Source organism: Pygocentrus nattereri, chromosome 3 (assembly GCF_015220715.1).
Source record: "Pygocentrus nattereri isolate fPygNat1 chromosome 3, fPygNat1.pri, whole genome shotgun sequence".
Classification (NCBI taxonomy): Eukaryota; Metazoa; Chordata; class Actinopteri; order Characiformes; family Serrasalmidae; genus Pygocentrus; species Pygocentrus nattereri.
Genome location: NC_051213.1, coordinates 3,356,008 through 3,371,781, shown reverse-complemented (window position 1 = coordinate 3,371,781; position 15,774 = coordinate 3,356,008). Strand labels below are relative to the sequence as shown.

The window sequence follows — 15,774 nt, the reverse complement described above, 5'->3', positions numbered from 1 at the left end:
TTTAGAGAATAAAGCCGTAATATTTAGGGAATAAAGCCATAATATTTAGTGAATAAAGCCGTAATATTTAGAGAATAAAGCCGTAATATTTAGAGAATAAAGCCATAATATTTAGAGAATAAAGCCGTAATATTTAGAAAATAAAGTCGTAATATTTAGAAAATAAAGTTGTAATATTTAGTGAATAAAGCCATAATATTTAGTGAATAAAGCCATAATATTTAGAGAATAAAGCCGTAATATTTAGGGAATAAAGCCATAATATTTAGAGAATAAAGCCGTAATATTTAGGGAATAAAGCCATAATATTTAGTGAATAAAGCCATAATATTTAGTGAATAAAGCCATAATATTTAGAGAATAAAGCCGTAATATTTAGGGAATAAAGCCATAATATTTAGTGAATAAAGCCGTAATATTTAGTGAATAAAGCCATAATATTTAGAGAATAAAGCCGTAATATTTAGGGAATAAAGCCATAATATTTAGTGAATAAAGCCGTAATATTTAGAGAATAAAGCCATAATATTTAGAGAATAAAGCCGTAATATTTAGGGAATAAAGCCATAATATTTAGTGAATAAAGCCATAATATTTAGAGAATAAAGCCGTAATATTTAGAGAATAAAGCCGTAATATTTAGTGAATAAAGCCATAATATTTAGAGAATAAAGCCGTAATATTTAGGGAATAAAGCCATAATATTTAGTCAATAAAGCCATAATATTTAGAGAATAAAGCCGGAATATTTAGTGAATAAAGCCGTAATATTTAGAGAATAAAGCCGTAATATTTAGGGAATAAAGCCGTAATATTTAGGGAATAAAGCCATAATATTTAGTGAATAAAGCCGTAATATTTAGTGAATAAAGCCGTAATATTTAGTGAATAAAGCCGTAATATTTAGAGAATAAAGCCGTAATATTTAGTGAATAAAGCCGTAATATTTAGTGAATAAAGCCGTAATATTTAGAGAATAAAGCCGTAATATTTAATGAATAAAGCCGTAATATTTAGAGAATAAAGCCGTAATATTTAATGAATAAAGCCGTAATATTTAGGGAATAAAGCCGTAATATTTAGGGAATAAAGCCGTAATATTTAGAGAATAAAGCCGTAATATTTAGGGAATAAAGCCGTAATATTTAGTGAATAAAGCCGTAATATTTAGGGAATAAAGCCGTAATATTTAGTGAATAAAGCCGTAATATTTAGAGAATAAAGCCGTAATATTTAGAGAATAAAGCCGTAATATTTAGTAAAGTCGTAATATTTAGAGAATAAAGTCGTAATATTTAGAGAATAAAGCCATAATATTTAGTGAATAAAGTCGTAATATTTAGAGAATGAAGTCGTAATATTTAGGGAATAAAGTCGTAATATTTCGAGTATAAAGTGGTAATATTCAGAGAATAACGTGTTGGGGTCTCGGTTGCTGTACTGGCGCCTGTACTGCTACTGTTTCAGCCGGTTCTCACACTAATACCAGGCTGGTGCTGATGAGCAGGAGAGACGGGGAGGTTGAGTGTTTCTTTAAGGGGGAATCGAGCCACAATACTGCGACCTTTCCTGGGATTAGTGCCACTTTAATGTCGGAATTCTACGGCTTTTTTCTCGAGGTCCATTATTTTTATTTTTATTAACTGTGGCCCTAAAACGCAGTTGTTTCTTCAGGTGTTGGAAAGCAACCCAAACTAGCGTTTCCTGTGCTGGAGACTAGAGAGAAGGCGTCCTTGATCTCGATTGGTCGGTTGTTTTTCATGATGCTCAGCATAGAAGCGTATTAAAAGGCTTATCACCATAATTCCCAACAATGAAAATAAAAATAAATCCATCTAAATCAGCTTTGTCATTCCTTCTCACCCCCGGCATGTTGAGTCAGGGATGAAATATAGTTCCCAGGACACAGGACATTTAACATGGGACAGACGAGCAGGGTAATGAATACAGGCAAAAACACTGATAACCTGCACAATATAATACACAACAAACCACACAGGCACTTTACAGGTTTACACGCGGAAACCGTGTTTACTGCTTAATAATCTGATTTGTTTCACAGTTTTATTCATTCTTTCATCTGTGTGTGTGCGTGTGTGTGTGTGTGTGTGTGTGTGTGTGTGTGTGTGCAGGTTGTGGGATCTCGAGAGAGATGATAATTATGTTCTGTCTCTGGATGAAAATCTGGGCTTTGAGAAAGGAGAGCTGCTTAACTGTGTGTCCTACTGTCCTGCCAAAGGTGAGAACACACACACATACGCTCACACCCACACACACACACACACACACACACACAGCTGTTTATTTATACATAAACATACATATGAATATGTATTATGTGTAAAAGTATCACAGATTCTGTCTTTTGTTGTTTTGTCTTCCACAGAGACACACTTACGATTACTGTTTATTTACTGTTTAAGATGTTCAGAAAGTTTGTGGCCTGGGCAAATGTTATGACACATTTTACGTTTATTTTTTTCAAATACACTATATTTCCAAAAGTATTCGCTCATCTGGCTTCACACACATATGAACTTGAGTGAGATCCCATTCTTAATCCATAGGGTTTAATATGATGTCGGCCCACCCTTTGCAGCTGTAACAGCTTCAATTCTTCTGGGAAGGCTTTCCACAAGGGTTAGGAGTGTTTATTGGAATTTTTGACCGTTCTTCCAGAAGCGCATTTGTGAGGTCAGACACTGATGTTGGACGAGAAGGCCTGGCTCACAGTCTCCACTCTAATTCATCCCAAAGGTGTTCTATGGGGTTGAGGTGCAGGCCAGTCAAGTTCTTCCACACCAAACTGGCTCATCCACGTCTTTATGGACCTGCTTTGTGCACTGGTGCTCAGTCATGTTGGAACAGGAAGGGGCCGTCCCCAAACTGTTCCCACAAAGTTGGGAGCATGAAATTGTCCAAAATCTCTTGGTACTGAAGCTTTAAGAGTTCCTTTCACTGGAACTAAGGGGCCGAGCCCAACTCCTGAAAAACAACCCCACACCATGATCCCCCCTCCACCAAACTTTACACTCGGCACAATGCAGTCAGACAAGTACCATCTCCTGGCAACCACCAAACCCAGACTCATCCATTGGCTTTCCAGACGGAGAAGCGTGATTGGTCACTCCAGAGAACTCGTCTCCACTGCTCTAGAGTCCAGTGGCGGCACTTTACTCCACTGCATTCCACGCTTTGCACTGCGCTTGGTGATGTAAGGCTTGGATGCAGCTGCTCGGCCATGGAAACCCATTCCATGAAGCTCTCTACGCTGTTCTTGAGCTGATCTGAAGGCCACATGAAGTTTGGAGGTCTGTAGTGATTGACTCTGCAGAAAGTCGGTGACCTCTGCGCACTATGCCCCTCAGCATCCGCTGACCCCGCTCTGTCAATCTACGTGGCCGACCACTTCGTGGCTGAGTTGCTGTCGTTCCCAATCACTTCCACTTTGTTATAATCCCACTGTCAGTGGACTGTGGAATATTTAGTAGTGAGGAAATTTCACGACTGGACTTGCTGCACAGGTGGCCTCCGATCACGGTACCACGCTGGAATTCACTGAGCTCCTGAGAGCGACCCATTCTTTCACTAATGTCTGTAGAAGCAGTCTGCAGGCCGAGGGGCTCGGCTTTATACACCTGTGGCCATGGAAGTGACTGGAACACCTGAATTCAGTGATTCAGATGGGGGAGTGAATACTTTTGGAAATGTAGTGTACGTTTGTTAAACATGGAACTGTTTTTTTTTTCTGGTTCTATTACAATGTTACAAGGATTTCCTTTGATCTCTTTTTCTTCATCTGTCTTTTTGCTTTTCCAGAGGTTCTTGCAGCTGGAACAAATAGGGGGCGTGTTGCTCTGTGGCAGATGGTGACCGTGACCAATCAGAAAGGAGACATAAAAACTCAGTGGAGGTTACAGACGCCCACAGAGCTGGAGGGAAACATCTCACAGCTGCAGGTTCAGTGAACTACATTCAGCTCTTCTTAGAGAGATGGTTTTAAGGTCTCGGAGCTCCAGAGTAAAGCTAAAGAAACAAACTGCAGACACCAGACAGGTCTTGACTGATCAGCTCCATTTGAGGTAAAGAGGGGCTTCTGTAAATATTTGATGAATTACTCCTTTAAAATAAACTAGAAGACTAATCTAGAAGGATCTGCTGTGGAGTTTTTAGCGTATTAAAACTCTTCAGTTCTACGCAAACACAGACAGGGGGAAAGAAAAAGGTGACAAAGTGATATTCTTTAATTGCCCCTGTTTTTTAGCAGTAGAACCCAAGAGGGGGTGTTTTTGTGAAATACCATCCCGGCTGTGATCTGGTGTCCGTAGATCATCCCAGCCGTGATGTTATTGGTGATAACTCCCTCCTCGAGTGCTCTACTGCTTTAATACAGCAGGTAAATAAATACAGTAACAAATGAATAAACTGGCCGTGAACGCGGCTTTAATATGTTTTAATGTTCAGCTCCTTCCTCCTAATTATAGCTCCTTAACGAGCAGCTTGTTGCTACGTCAGAGTAACGAGCTCCGCCCACTCGCTGCTCAGCCCGCAGTTCGTTCTCCAGCTCCTTACACTAAATTCCCAAACTGTCGTCTCCACTGAGCAGCTTTTGTTTTTATTGGGTCAGTTTTACGGCTCAGTCTGATTTGGTCCGACTCTGAAGTTCAGACACGTCTGGCGAATGGTGTTGGGTTCATTTCTGGCTGATTCCAGGTTGTTCAGCTGTTCTTCTGTCACAGCTGCCGACTGAAAAGCTGCTCAGTGGTGACGACAGTTTGGGAATTTAGTGTCGTCTCGTCTTCAGAGTCGGACCAAATCGGCCGTCGGTCAGATGTGATCTTAACAGTGTCCGTTTTCTGTTTGTGACAAAGTGAGGAGTAAAAACGCTCAGATGACTTGAGCGTCTCCTACAGCTGTTAAAGTCGTTGCTTAGCAACGGCGTCTCAGCAGAGTGATACAGTGTTAGTGACAAACCTGTGATGTGATGGTGAAATAACAGCACCGTTAGAACGCTGCTCAACCAATCAGCTCGCGTGGTCGTAACTAACTGTTATATAATTATATAATATAAATTATTATAACAAACAAACATAACATAACGTAACAGACAAGTTTTTTGGAGTTTAATGTTACCAAAGCAAATATAGACACTTGAGGCTAACCTTGATTTTCTGCCTTTCCTTTTCTAAAAATCTGCAGTGTTTTTAGTTATCATTGTTATGTCTTCATCTCCTCCATCGCTTTATCTCTCTCTCTCTCTCTCTGTCTCTCTCTCTCTCTCTCTCTCTCTCTCTCTCTCTCTCTCTCTCTCTGTCTCTCTCTCTCTCTCTCTCTCTGTCTCTCTCTCTCTCTCTCTCTCTCTCTCTCTGTCTCGACAGTGGGGGTCCAGTCTTCACTTGCTGGCCGTATGCAGCACCAGTTCTGTGTTGATTCTGTCAGAGCATGTGATGTGTTCACATTACAGCCAGCAGGTGGCAGCAGTGCAGCTCACACCAACCCAGCTCAGCCTGACTTACTTCAGCACGGATACACACCTCACACTGCGCACGGACACACACATCAGAGCCGTGCAGGTCGCCAAGGTAACATACCTACAGACCCACACACACTGCGGTTTGGAGTCACTCACTAACAGACATATTAGTAACTTTTCCTGTTTTACTCTCTAAACGTTTCTAGTGTTTAAAAATAGAATTGTGAATTAGAATTATTTACCTTTTCAAAATTTATTTTTGGGGAAAACCACCCAGTTATTAAATAATAATTCTTTTCAGATTTCGTGAGCTCTGTGCGTGAGCTCTGTGCGTGAGCTCTGTGCGCGAGCTCTGTGCGAGCTCTGTGCGTGAGCTGTGCGTGAGCTGTGCGTGAGCTCTGTGCGTGAGCTGTGCGTGAGCTCTGTGCGTGAGCTCTGTGCGTGAGCTCTGTGCGGCGAGCTCTGTGCGGCGAGCTCTGTGCGTGAGCTCTGTGCGTGAGCTGTGCGTGAGCTCTGTGCGTGAGCTGTGCGTGATCTCTGTGCGTGAGCTCTCTGCGGCGAGCTCTGTGCGGCGAGCTCTGTGCGGCGAGCTCTGTGCGTGAGCTGTGCGTGAGCTGTGCGTGAGCTCTGTGCGTGAGCTCTGTGCGGCGAGCTCTGTGCGGCGAGCTGTGCGGCGAGCTGTGCGTGAGCTCTGTGCGTGAGCTCTGTGCGTGAGCTCTGTGCGGCGAGCTCTGTGCGGCGAGCTCTGTGCGGCGAGCTCTGTGCGTGAGCTGTGCGTGAGCTGTGCGGCGAGCTCTGTGCGGCGAGCTCTGTGCGGCGAGCTCTGTGCGGCGAGCTCTGTGCGTGAGCTGTGCGTGAGCTCTGTGCGGCGAGCTCTGTGCGTGAGCTGTGCGTGAGCTCTGTGCGGCGAGCTCTGTGCGTGAGCTCTGTGCATGAGCTGTGCCTGAGCTCTGTGCGTGAGCTCATCCAGAAAACTTGTTATTTGGATCTTGCGAAGCTGCAGAGTACCCAGGTCATTTTATAATCTCTAGATGTGCAACCAAATTGGATTCATATGATTGAAATCAATGATTCCATTAAAGCGTTTAGATTCGTGATTCATGATTAGATTCATGTTGTATTCATTTCCTTTCTGTCCTCAACTAAGTTTAATTCAGTAACTTTTGCTGGTGTAAAACTTTCATTTATATAAAATGTATGTTTGTATGTTTCCAGGACACAGTGACCGTCTGGGATGGAAGATGTGTAACAGTGTATGAGGTCTCTGGCCAAGCTCTGCGCAGCACAGGTGCAGCTGTAACACTTCAGGATTCCCCACTTATTAATAGAATACATCCACAAAACATCCAGGTCTTAGATTTCAGAGGTTTTACAGCTGTGAACATTTGTAATAAGAAATTTACTAAAACCTGACAGAAATATGGACTGAATTCAGGTCTCAGTTGCTGTGACAGGTTTTAGCTACATGACGTACTGTAGTCCATGTTCGCATGAGACAGTGTCCTACAGTTCAGACGCCGCATAAGCAAGTCTGTTAGGACGGCTTTACACGGCGATGCTTTCATACTGCGGGTGCAAAGCAATGCAAAAACAAAGATGCACACAACACACCCAGTTATTCCACTAGTTAGACTAAAAAGCAGCTAGTAATTTTTGATAAAAGTCATCCACAAGGTGTTATTCACATGTGTGGAAAATTTTGGGAAGCTTGGTTTGTGACGTTAAGACCCTTGTATTGTTGCAGCTGAGTTTCACGTGAGTTGCAGGACACTGTAAGGTCCACTTCCGTCGCTTTAAAATCATTAGTAGCTTCACGGTTTATAGGCTCTTCTGTTACGCTCTACACATTGTGTGTTATTGGAGAGCTCTAACTGACCTGTATGATTGACGGGAGATTCCTTTTACTGTCAGGATCTATCATCAGTCCTTTGGGTTGTGATAATGCATGTATGTATATACGTGTGTGTGTGTGTGTGTGTGTGTGTGTGTGTGTATATATGTGCCCACACAAGCCTCTAACTCTGTGTCTGTGCCTCTTCAGGGTCTTTCCAGTGTGATTCTGTTGCTCTCGCTGTTCACGAAGAGAATATTTACACTGTAGAGCCCAACCGGGTGCAGGTCCGCACACCACAGGTCAGTTACAGACAAGCCTCCGTGCCAAAATACGGCATTTTTTACCCAGCCATATGGAATGGGTTTTCATATTTTTTTATTTATTCATTTGTATATATTTTTTATTTTTTTACGGTCTGGTATTGTGACTGCACTGTTTTCTTATTACACCAAACCACATAAAGTAAATTAAGATAAGCTCACTTGCCAATTTATTAGGTCTACCTGCCTTGTATCTACACTCTTTAGTCCATTTTATCAGCTCCACTGACCGTAGAGGTGCACTTTGTAGTTGTACAGCTCCAGACTGCAGACATGCACAGTGCACCTGTGTGGTAAGTGAACCTAATAAAATGGGCAGTGAGTGTTTCTCTCTCAACTTATAATAAGTAAACATTATGTTTTATATCTTAACATTTTCAAAAGCTCTGTGTGTGTGTGTGTGTGTGTGTGTGTGTTGCAGGGCACTGTAAAGCAGCTGCTGGTGTTTTCTGAGGCCGAGGGAAACCCCATCCTGCTGAATGTGTGCAGGTCATATTTGGCAGTGGGGACGGACGCTGCTCATGTCCGAGTGTTCGACCTCACACGCAGGTAAGAGTCCAGATTTTAGCCTGTTTTACCTTAAACACCACCACAGCTGAGTGAGAAGAGCATTTAAGTTTTCTTAACAGAGAGGAAAGTCGGAACTCCTGGTGGAGAGTTACCGTCTGTCACCGACTGTGAAGTCCTTCCTCAGACATGTTCCTCCATGCTCAACATTTTATATTGTGAAGGAATCTAATTATCTTCATACGTAAGATAACGTAACCTTCAGCACAATGTTTGTCGTGCACTGAGGAGGGGCGACAGTGTCCTCTGAGGTTTTAAAGTAGTTTCATCGCCCCCTAACCACAGTTTTGGAGTTAGACTAGAATTTGGTGTAAGTCTTGACCTTATGCATTACACTGATTGACTACAGCGAACCACAGAGGGCCATATTGCACTGAAATCAACTCGCCCTCTGTGTGTGTGTGTGTGTGTGTGTGTGTGTGTGTGTGTGTGTGTGTGTGTGTGTGTAGGGAGGCGAAGCCACTATGTAATGCAAAAAACATGGCTGAACTCATTCCTGACCTCGGAGCGCTGAGATCAGTCAAGTGCAGTGCCAATGGGAACCAAGTCAGCATCCTCATCACACAGGTACGTACACACACACACACACACACACACACACACACACACAGGACATTTTTAAGGGCCCATATCATTCTGAGAGTGGAGAATTTTGATTGTTTTTGAAGCATAAAAACACACAAATGTCATAAGTGCACCTAAAAATAAAATATCACCACAGTATAATATACAGGCCCTTAAATATACATACAGTCTGTCACTGACGGGAACCCAGGTGGAGTAATGGGTGTCTATTTGTGTTTGTGTGCAGATAAACGGACGTCCAGACCACAGGGTGTATTTCTATGACGTTGAGATGGACACGCTCTCTCACTTCGACTTCTTCACTGGAAGACCTCTCAGTGGCCTCTCTCAGTCAGACGACGGTCAGAGGTAGCGCAGTGCTATATGAGGATGTGCTTTCTGACTCATTTTGATGTTCCTTTGTGTGGTAATGAATGGCCATCCTGACGACCCCAACAGAAGGAAACGAGAACTTTGTCTGGTATTCACGCATCATAGTTCTTACTCACGCTTCTTACACAGTCTCACGCTTCTTACACAGTCTCACGCTTCTTACAGTCTCACGCTTCTTACACAGTCTCACGCTTCTTACAGTCTCACGCTTCTTACACAGTCTCACGGTTCATACAGTCTCACGGTTCATACAGTCTCACGCTTCTTACACAGTCTCACGCTTCTTACACAGTCTCACGCTTCTTACACAGTCTCACGCTTCTTACAGTCTCACGCTTCTTACACAGTCTCACGCTTCTTACAGTCTCACGCTTCTTACACAGTCTCACGGTTCATACAGTCTCACGGTTCATACACAGCCTCACGGTTCTTTCACAGCCTCACGGTTCTTTCACAGCCTCACGGTTCTTACACAGTCTCACGCTTCTTACACAGTCTCACGCTTCTTACACAGTCTCACGGTTCATGCAGTCTCACAGTTCTTACACAGTCTCACGCTTTATATATACTCTCATATATATTCTCATGCTTCATATACAGTCTCACGCTTCATATACATTCTCACGCTTCATATACATTCTCACGCTTCATGCAATCTCACGCTTCTTATACATTCTCACGCTTCTTGTACAGGCTCACGCTTCTTGTACAGGCTCACGCTTCTTGTACATTCTCACGCTTATACATTCTCACGCTTCTTGTACAGGCTCACGCTTCATATACATTCTCACGCTTCATATACAGTCTCACGCTTCTTATACAGTCTCACGCTTCTTATACAGTCTCACGCTTCATGCAGTCTCACGCTTCTTATACATTCTCACGCTTCTTGTACAGGCTCACGCTTCATATACATTCTCACGCTTCATATACAGTCTCACGCTTCATATACAGTCTCACGCTTCATATACAGTCTCACGCTTCTTATACAGTCTCACGCTTCTTATACATTCTCACGCTTCATGCAGTCTCACGCTTCTTATACATTCTCACGCTTCTTGTACAGGCTCACGCTTCATATACAGTCTCACGCTTCTTATACAGTCTCACGCTTCTTATACATTCTCACGCTTCATGCAGTCTCACGCTTCTTATACATTCTCACGCTTCATATACATTCTCACGCTTCTTATACAGTCTCACACTTTTTATATATTCTCACGCTTCATGCAGTCTCACGCTTCATGCAGTCTCACGCTTCATATACATTCTCACGCTTCTTATACAGTCTCACGCTTCTTATACAGTCTCGCGCTTCTTATACATTCTCACGCTTCATGCAGTCTCATGCTTCTTATACATTCTCACGCTTCTTATACATTCTCACGCTTCTTGTACAGTCTCACGCTTCTTGGACAGTCTCACGCTTCTTGGACAGTCTCACGCTTCTTGGACAGTCTCACGCTTCTTGTACAGGCTCACGCTTCTTGTACAGGCTCACGCTTCATGCAGTCTCATGCTTCATACAGTCTCACGCTTCTTGTACAGGCACACGCTTCATATACATTCTCACGCTTCTTATACATTCTCACGCTTCATATACTTTCTCACACTTCTTTTACAGTCTCATGCTTCATATAGTCTCACGCTTCTCATGCAATTCACCAGAAGTGCTATATTTAAAAAATGCTATTAAAAACAATGTATCATATTCTGTGCTGCACTTCCAGGTAAACCAGACTGGACTGGAAGAAGTGTGGTCTCTGAATTTATGAAAAAATGAGGACAAGCACAGTAACAGAATAACTATTAAAGTTCTATTATCTGTAGAGGTTTTTACTTTCTGTTTTACAGCCTTCCTGACAAAGAGGAATAAACTCTATAAGTAATTTGGTCATCGGGTCTTTCAGATATTCGTTTTAAATATCGCTGCTGTTAGAAGAAAACCTTGTATCTCCATTTTTGTCATTTTTCAGATTTTGACGTAATTTGAAAATATCTGTTACCCTTTACATTGAGTGTAAGTGTCATGAATAATGGACCAAAAGAAACGGCCCAAAATTACTTGGGGGGGGGGGATTTTGGTTCTATGACAAAACTAAAGTAGGTTTTTTTCTTCTCCTGTGAAGTTACCATTTTGGAGATATGAGGTTTTCTTCTGACAGCAGTAATATATATAAAAAGACTGAGGTTATAAAATGTTATTTTTTTATAGGAAATATTTAAATATGTAAATATTCATTTACAACAAGAAGTTTGAGTTTGGAGATTTCACACAGTTTTCAGAACTGAAGGGTCACGCAGTGATTTTTTTTTGGGGGTAATGACTGAACAAAGTAATGTGCAGAGAGTGTGTGTGTGTGTGTGTGTGTGTGTGTGTGTGTGTGTGTGTGCACGCTGGGGCTGGGCGATTAATCGTAAAGTAATCGTAACCGTCATTCAGGATCTAACTGATGTGATCTAACGCCTGTCGGTTATTTAGATTTGTTTAAATTCTGGTAAACCTTCTCCGCTCTGTGTGTTCACGTGACTCCGCCACGTCCAGTCTGACAAGCTTCTCACTAAATTTGATGAATTTTCTCACCAAATCTGATTCTTTGGTTTGTCTGTTCACGTTATCTTTTAAATGACAGTCTAAACAGATCAGCTGCTAAACTGACTCACATGCGCTAAAGAACAGAGCGTCAGGCTCAGCCAGAGGTAAACAATCACGACTGCCAACGAACGCCAGTCGATCCCGGAGGATCGTCTTCATCTTCACCAGCATCACAGGAACCGTCATGAAGCTTCACTGACTGACAGCTGGGATCATCACCCGGAACGCGCTGGAGCCGTAAAAAGGGCGCGGTCACTTCTTCGGTTCGCGTCCTCGGATTCTTTAAACTTTGCTTTCGGAGTTTTAACTGTTCCTTAACGCTGCATCCTCGTTTTCCTACTGCCGTTTCTTTAGAAAGCTCCTCGAACACAGAGGGTTTTTGGATGAGTCTCTTCTAATTATTGTACAGAAACGTTGATGAGTCTCAGCTGGATTGATGTAAAAGTGAATTCTGATGTGGCTGTTGAGACGATTTACATTAAGATATGCGGAACATATTTACAGTACAAGCCTTGTCAGTGAACGATGACGGCAAAAAACAAACAAAAACAAACTGAGGTAAAATGTTTAATCGTGATATTGATTTGAGGTCATGTCGCCCAGCCCTAGTGTGAGCTGTAATTGTGGCGGTGATGATGGTTATTACTGTGTGCCGCAGGTCTCGGGATAATGAGCCGGAGCTGGCCAGTCGTTATCCGGTCTCTCAGTTCTGGGATGACAGTGAGCCGCGCCTGTTTGTGTGTGAAACGGTTCATGTTAACTCTGAATTCCACCACGCCAGCCAGTCCCACGCCACGGACAAGGTACAGTCAATCAGCAACGTGAAATGTCTGTTCTCTGATTGGTCGATGTGTTAATCTCTGTTCTCTGATTGGTGGATGTGTTGAAATGTTTGTTTTCTGATTGGTGGATGTGTTGAAATGGCTGTTTTCTGATTGGTGGATGTGTTGAAATGTTTGTTTTCTGATTGGTGGATGTGTTGAAATGTTTGTTTTCTGATTGGTGGATGTGTTGAAATCTTTGTTCTCTGATAGGTGGATGTGTTAATCTCTGTTCTGATAGGTGGGTGTGTTGAAATGTCTGTTTTCTGATTGGTGGATGTGTTGAAATCTTTGTTCTCTGATTGGTGGATGTGTTAATCTCTGTTCTCTGATTGGTGGATGTGTTGAAATGTTTGTTTTCTGATTGGTGGATGTGTTAATCTCTGTTCTCTGATAGGTGGATGTGTTGAAATGTCTGTTTTCTGATTGGTGGATGTGTTGAAATCTTTGTTCTCTGATTGGTGGATGTGTTAATCTCTGTTCTCTGATAGGTGGATGTGTTAATCTCTGTTCTCTGATAGGTGGATGTGTTGAAATCTCTGTTCTCTGATAGGTGGATGTGTTAATCTCTGTTCTCTGATTGGTGGATGTGTTGAAATGTCTGTTTTCTGATTGGTGGATGTGTTGAAATCTTTGTTCTCTGATTGGTGGATGTGTTAATCTCTGTTCTCTGATAGGTGGATGTGTTAATCTCTGTTCTCTGATTGGTGGATGTGTTGAAATGTCTGTTTTCTGATTGGTGGATGTGTTAATCTCTGTTCTGATAGGTGGATGTGTTGAAATGTCTGTTCTCTGATTGGTGGATGTGTTAATCTCTGTTCTCTGATAGGTGGATGTGTTGGTGGTTACGTTTTTCGTGACTCAGGAACACGGCCTCCTCCTGCAGGACACACAGCCCAAACCCCCTGCACTGCAGGGGCTGCTGGGACTGGACACGCCTTATTACTACTACACCTGCAAGGTAAACACACGTACAACCCCACTGTGAAAAATGTAAATAAAAACAAAATGCAATGGTGTCCAGATCGTTTAAACCCTATATTTAATTGAAAATAGTACAAAGACACCAATTTGATTGTTTTTTGAAAAATATTTGCCCATTTTGAATTTGATGCCAACAACACGTTCCAAAAAAGTTGGGACGGGGGAAATAAAAGGCTGGTAAAGTTGTGTACTACTTAAAAAACATCTGGTGGTTAATTGGCAACAGGTCAGTAACATGATGGGGTGTAAAAAAGGATCTCAGAGAAGCCGAGTCTTTCAGAAGTAAAGAGGAGGAGGGGTTCACCACTCTGCGAAAGACTGTACAATAAAATAGTGCAACAGTACCGAATCCACAAATTCTAATTAAAACTCTAAAACGCCAAGAAGAACCCATATATAAAAAGGACCCAGAAATGCTGCCACCTTCTCTGGGCCTGACGAATCAACATTTGAAATTCTTTCTGGAAATCATGGACACTGTGTCCTCCAGGCTGAAGACCACTCAGCTTGTTATCAGTGCTCAGTTCTAAAGCCAGTATTGATGATGGTTTAGGGGGCATTAGTGCACATGTCGTGGGTGACATGCTCATCTGTGAAGGCGCCATTAAAGCTGAATGATATAAACATGTTTTGACATCATCTGCTGCCGTCCAGACGACGTCTTTTTTTTTTTTTACGGAGGGTCTTAATTATTTCAGCAAGACAATTTCAAACCACATTCTGCATGTATTACAGCAGCACTGCTCTGTATTAAAGGAGTCCGGGTGCTAAACTGACCTGCCTGCAGTCCAGACTGGTGACTACTGAGAACATTTGGTGTATTATGAAAAGAAAAACATGACAAAGGAGACCCTGAAACTGATGAGCAGCTGAAATCCTGAATCAAACAAGAACAGAAAAACATTTCACTTTCTAAACTTCCTCAGTTCCCAAACGAGTGCTGGTAAAGAAGAAGTGATGAAACTCAGTGGTAAACAAGCCCCCGTCCCAACTTTTTTGGAACATGTTGTTGGCATCATATTCAAAATGGGCAAATATTTTTCAAAAAACGATAAATGTTCTCAGTTTCAACATTTGATTTTCAATTAAATATAGGGTTTAAATTATTTGCACATCACTGAATTTTGTTTTTATTTACATTTTGCACAATGTCCCTTTTTTTGGAAATGGGGTTGTACTTTTAAAGTATTGTTATATTTAATATTAGGGCTTATTAGATATGTTTAATATTTTTTCTTGGGATTGTAAACTTATTAGATGGATTATTTAACGTATTTCCTGACATTTTTGCTTGTTTTACGTGATTGTAGTAAGTGAAATTATCTCACTGTGTTGGCAGATATTTTTTGCTTATTACTTCAAACAAGAAATATTATGTGTCAATATGGTAAGATAAAAGACAAGATACCATTTTTTGTAATGAGGTAGCTTCGTACCTTCTTACGGACATTTTCCACATTTGAATGTACATTATTTCATTGAATACGACGAGTATAAGAGTTTAGATTTTGTTTTGGCAGCCCTAATGTGTAAACAAAAGTCAGTTTTACATTGCAGGAGAATCAAAAGGTTGTCTAGACCACAGCTTGCATCATTTCTGTTATGGTTTTACAGTTTATGTATTTATTTTAGTGTGAAAATGTAACAGGGGTGTGCTTTGTGCATGAAGAGGGAAATGAATAAAACCTACGCCTGGACCCAGTCCCATTTCAAAACCGCAGAGATAGAAACCCACAAATGTGAGAATTTTCTCTGTAAATAAATGATGATAATCGCAGTATCGTCTTAGTTTAATGTCGTTTCAGTGTATTATGGTCCTTTTCTTCATAACCAGCATAAAACATCACTAATATGCTGATATCTCTGTAGCTGGCTAAATTTCCAAATTTGAACAAGAATCTGGAGAATATCCGACTTCAGCTTCATATCACTGAAGAATTAGAGGGGGTGATAATAAATAACTGCCCCCCCTCTTTGAAGGCTTATGATCCCTAAATGTGACTAAAGCCCAGCAGTGAGGAGCTGAACTTAATCCTCCTCTGCTGTCCCTGTGATGCTCTTTTATTAGAGGGTCTCATTTCAGAGGGAAGATCTCAACCACTGCCCTGTAGCTCAGTTACTAAAGGGGCAAGGAGACACTTGAAAACAAGGGGTAGGATTGGCGGGATTGGCGTGGCATGTATGAAAGCGGAGTGCCCAGTAAAATATCCAGCAGTGAGAGC

General features: G+C 41.9%; 1 protein-coding gene across 2 annotated transcripts in view; it reads left to right on the top strand.

Annotated features, from left to right (window-relative positions):
• ift140 (intraflagellar transport 140 homolog (Chlamydomonas)) overlaps window positions 1–15,774 on the top strand; it is a 91,892-nt gene that overhangs the window by 9,311 nt on the left and 66,807 nt on the right. For both annotated transcript variants that reach the window (XM_037537009.1, XM_037537010.1), the window contains exons 8-17: window positions 2,133–2,239; window positions 3,820–3,959; window positions 5,379–5,582; window positions 6,689–6,761; window positions 7,515–7,606; window positions 8,049–8,176; window positions 8,644–8,761; window positions 9,006–9,127; window positions 12,406–12,550; window positions 13,398–13,529. In XM_037537009.1, coding sequence (XP_037392906.1) covers window positions 2,133–2,239; window positions 3,820–3,959; window positions 5,379–5,582; window positions 6,689–6,761; window positions 7,515–7,606; window positions 8,049–8,176; window positions 8,644–8,761; window positions 9,006–9,127; window positions 12,406–12,550; window positions 13,398–13,529 — 1,261 coding nt within the window. The remainder of the gene's footprint in view (window positions 1–2,132; window positions 2,240–3,819; window positions 3,960–5,378; window positions 5,583–6,688; window positions 6,762–7,514; window positions 7,607–8,048; window positions 8,177–8,643; window positions 8,762–9,005; window positions 9,128–12,405; window positions 12,551–13,397; window positions 13,530–15,774) is intronic.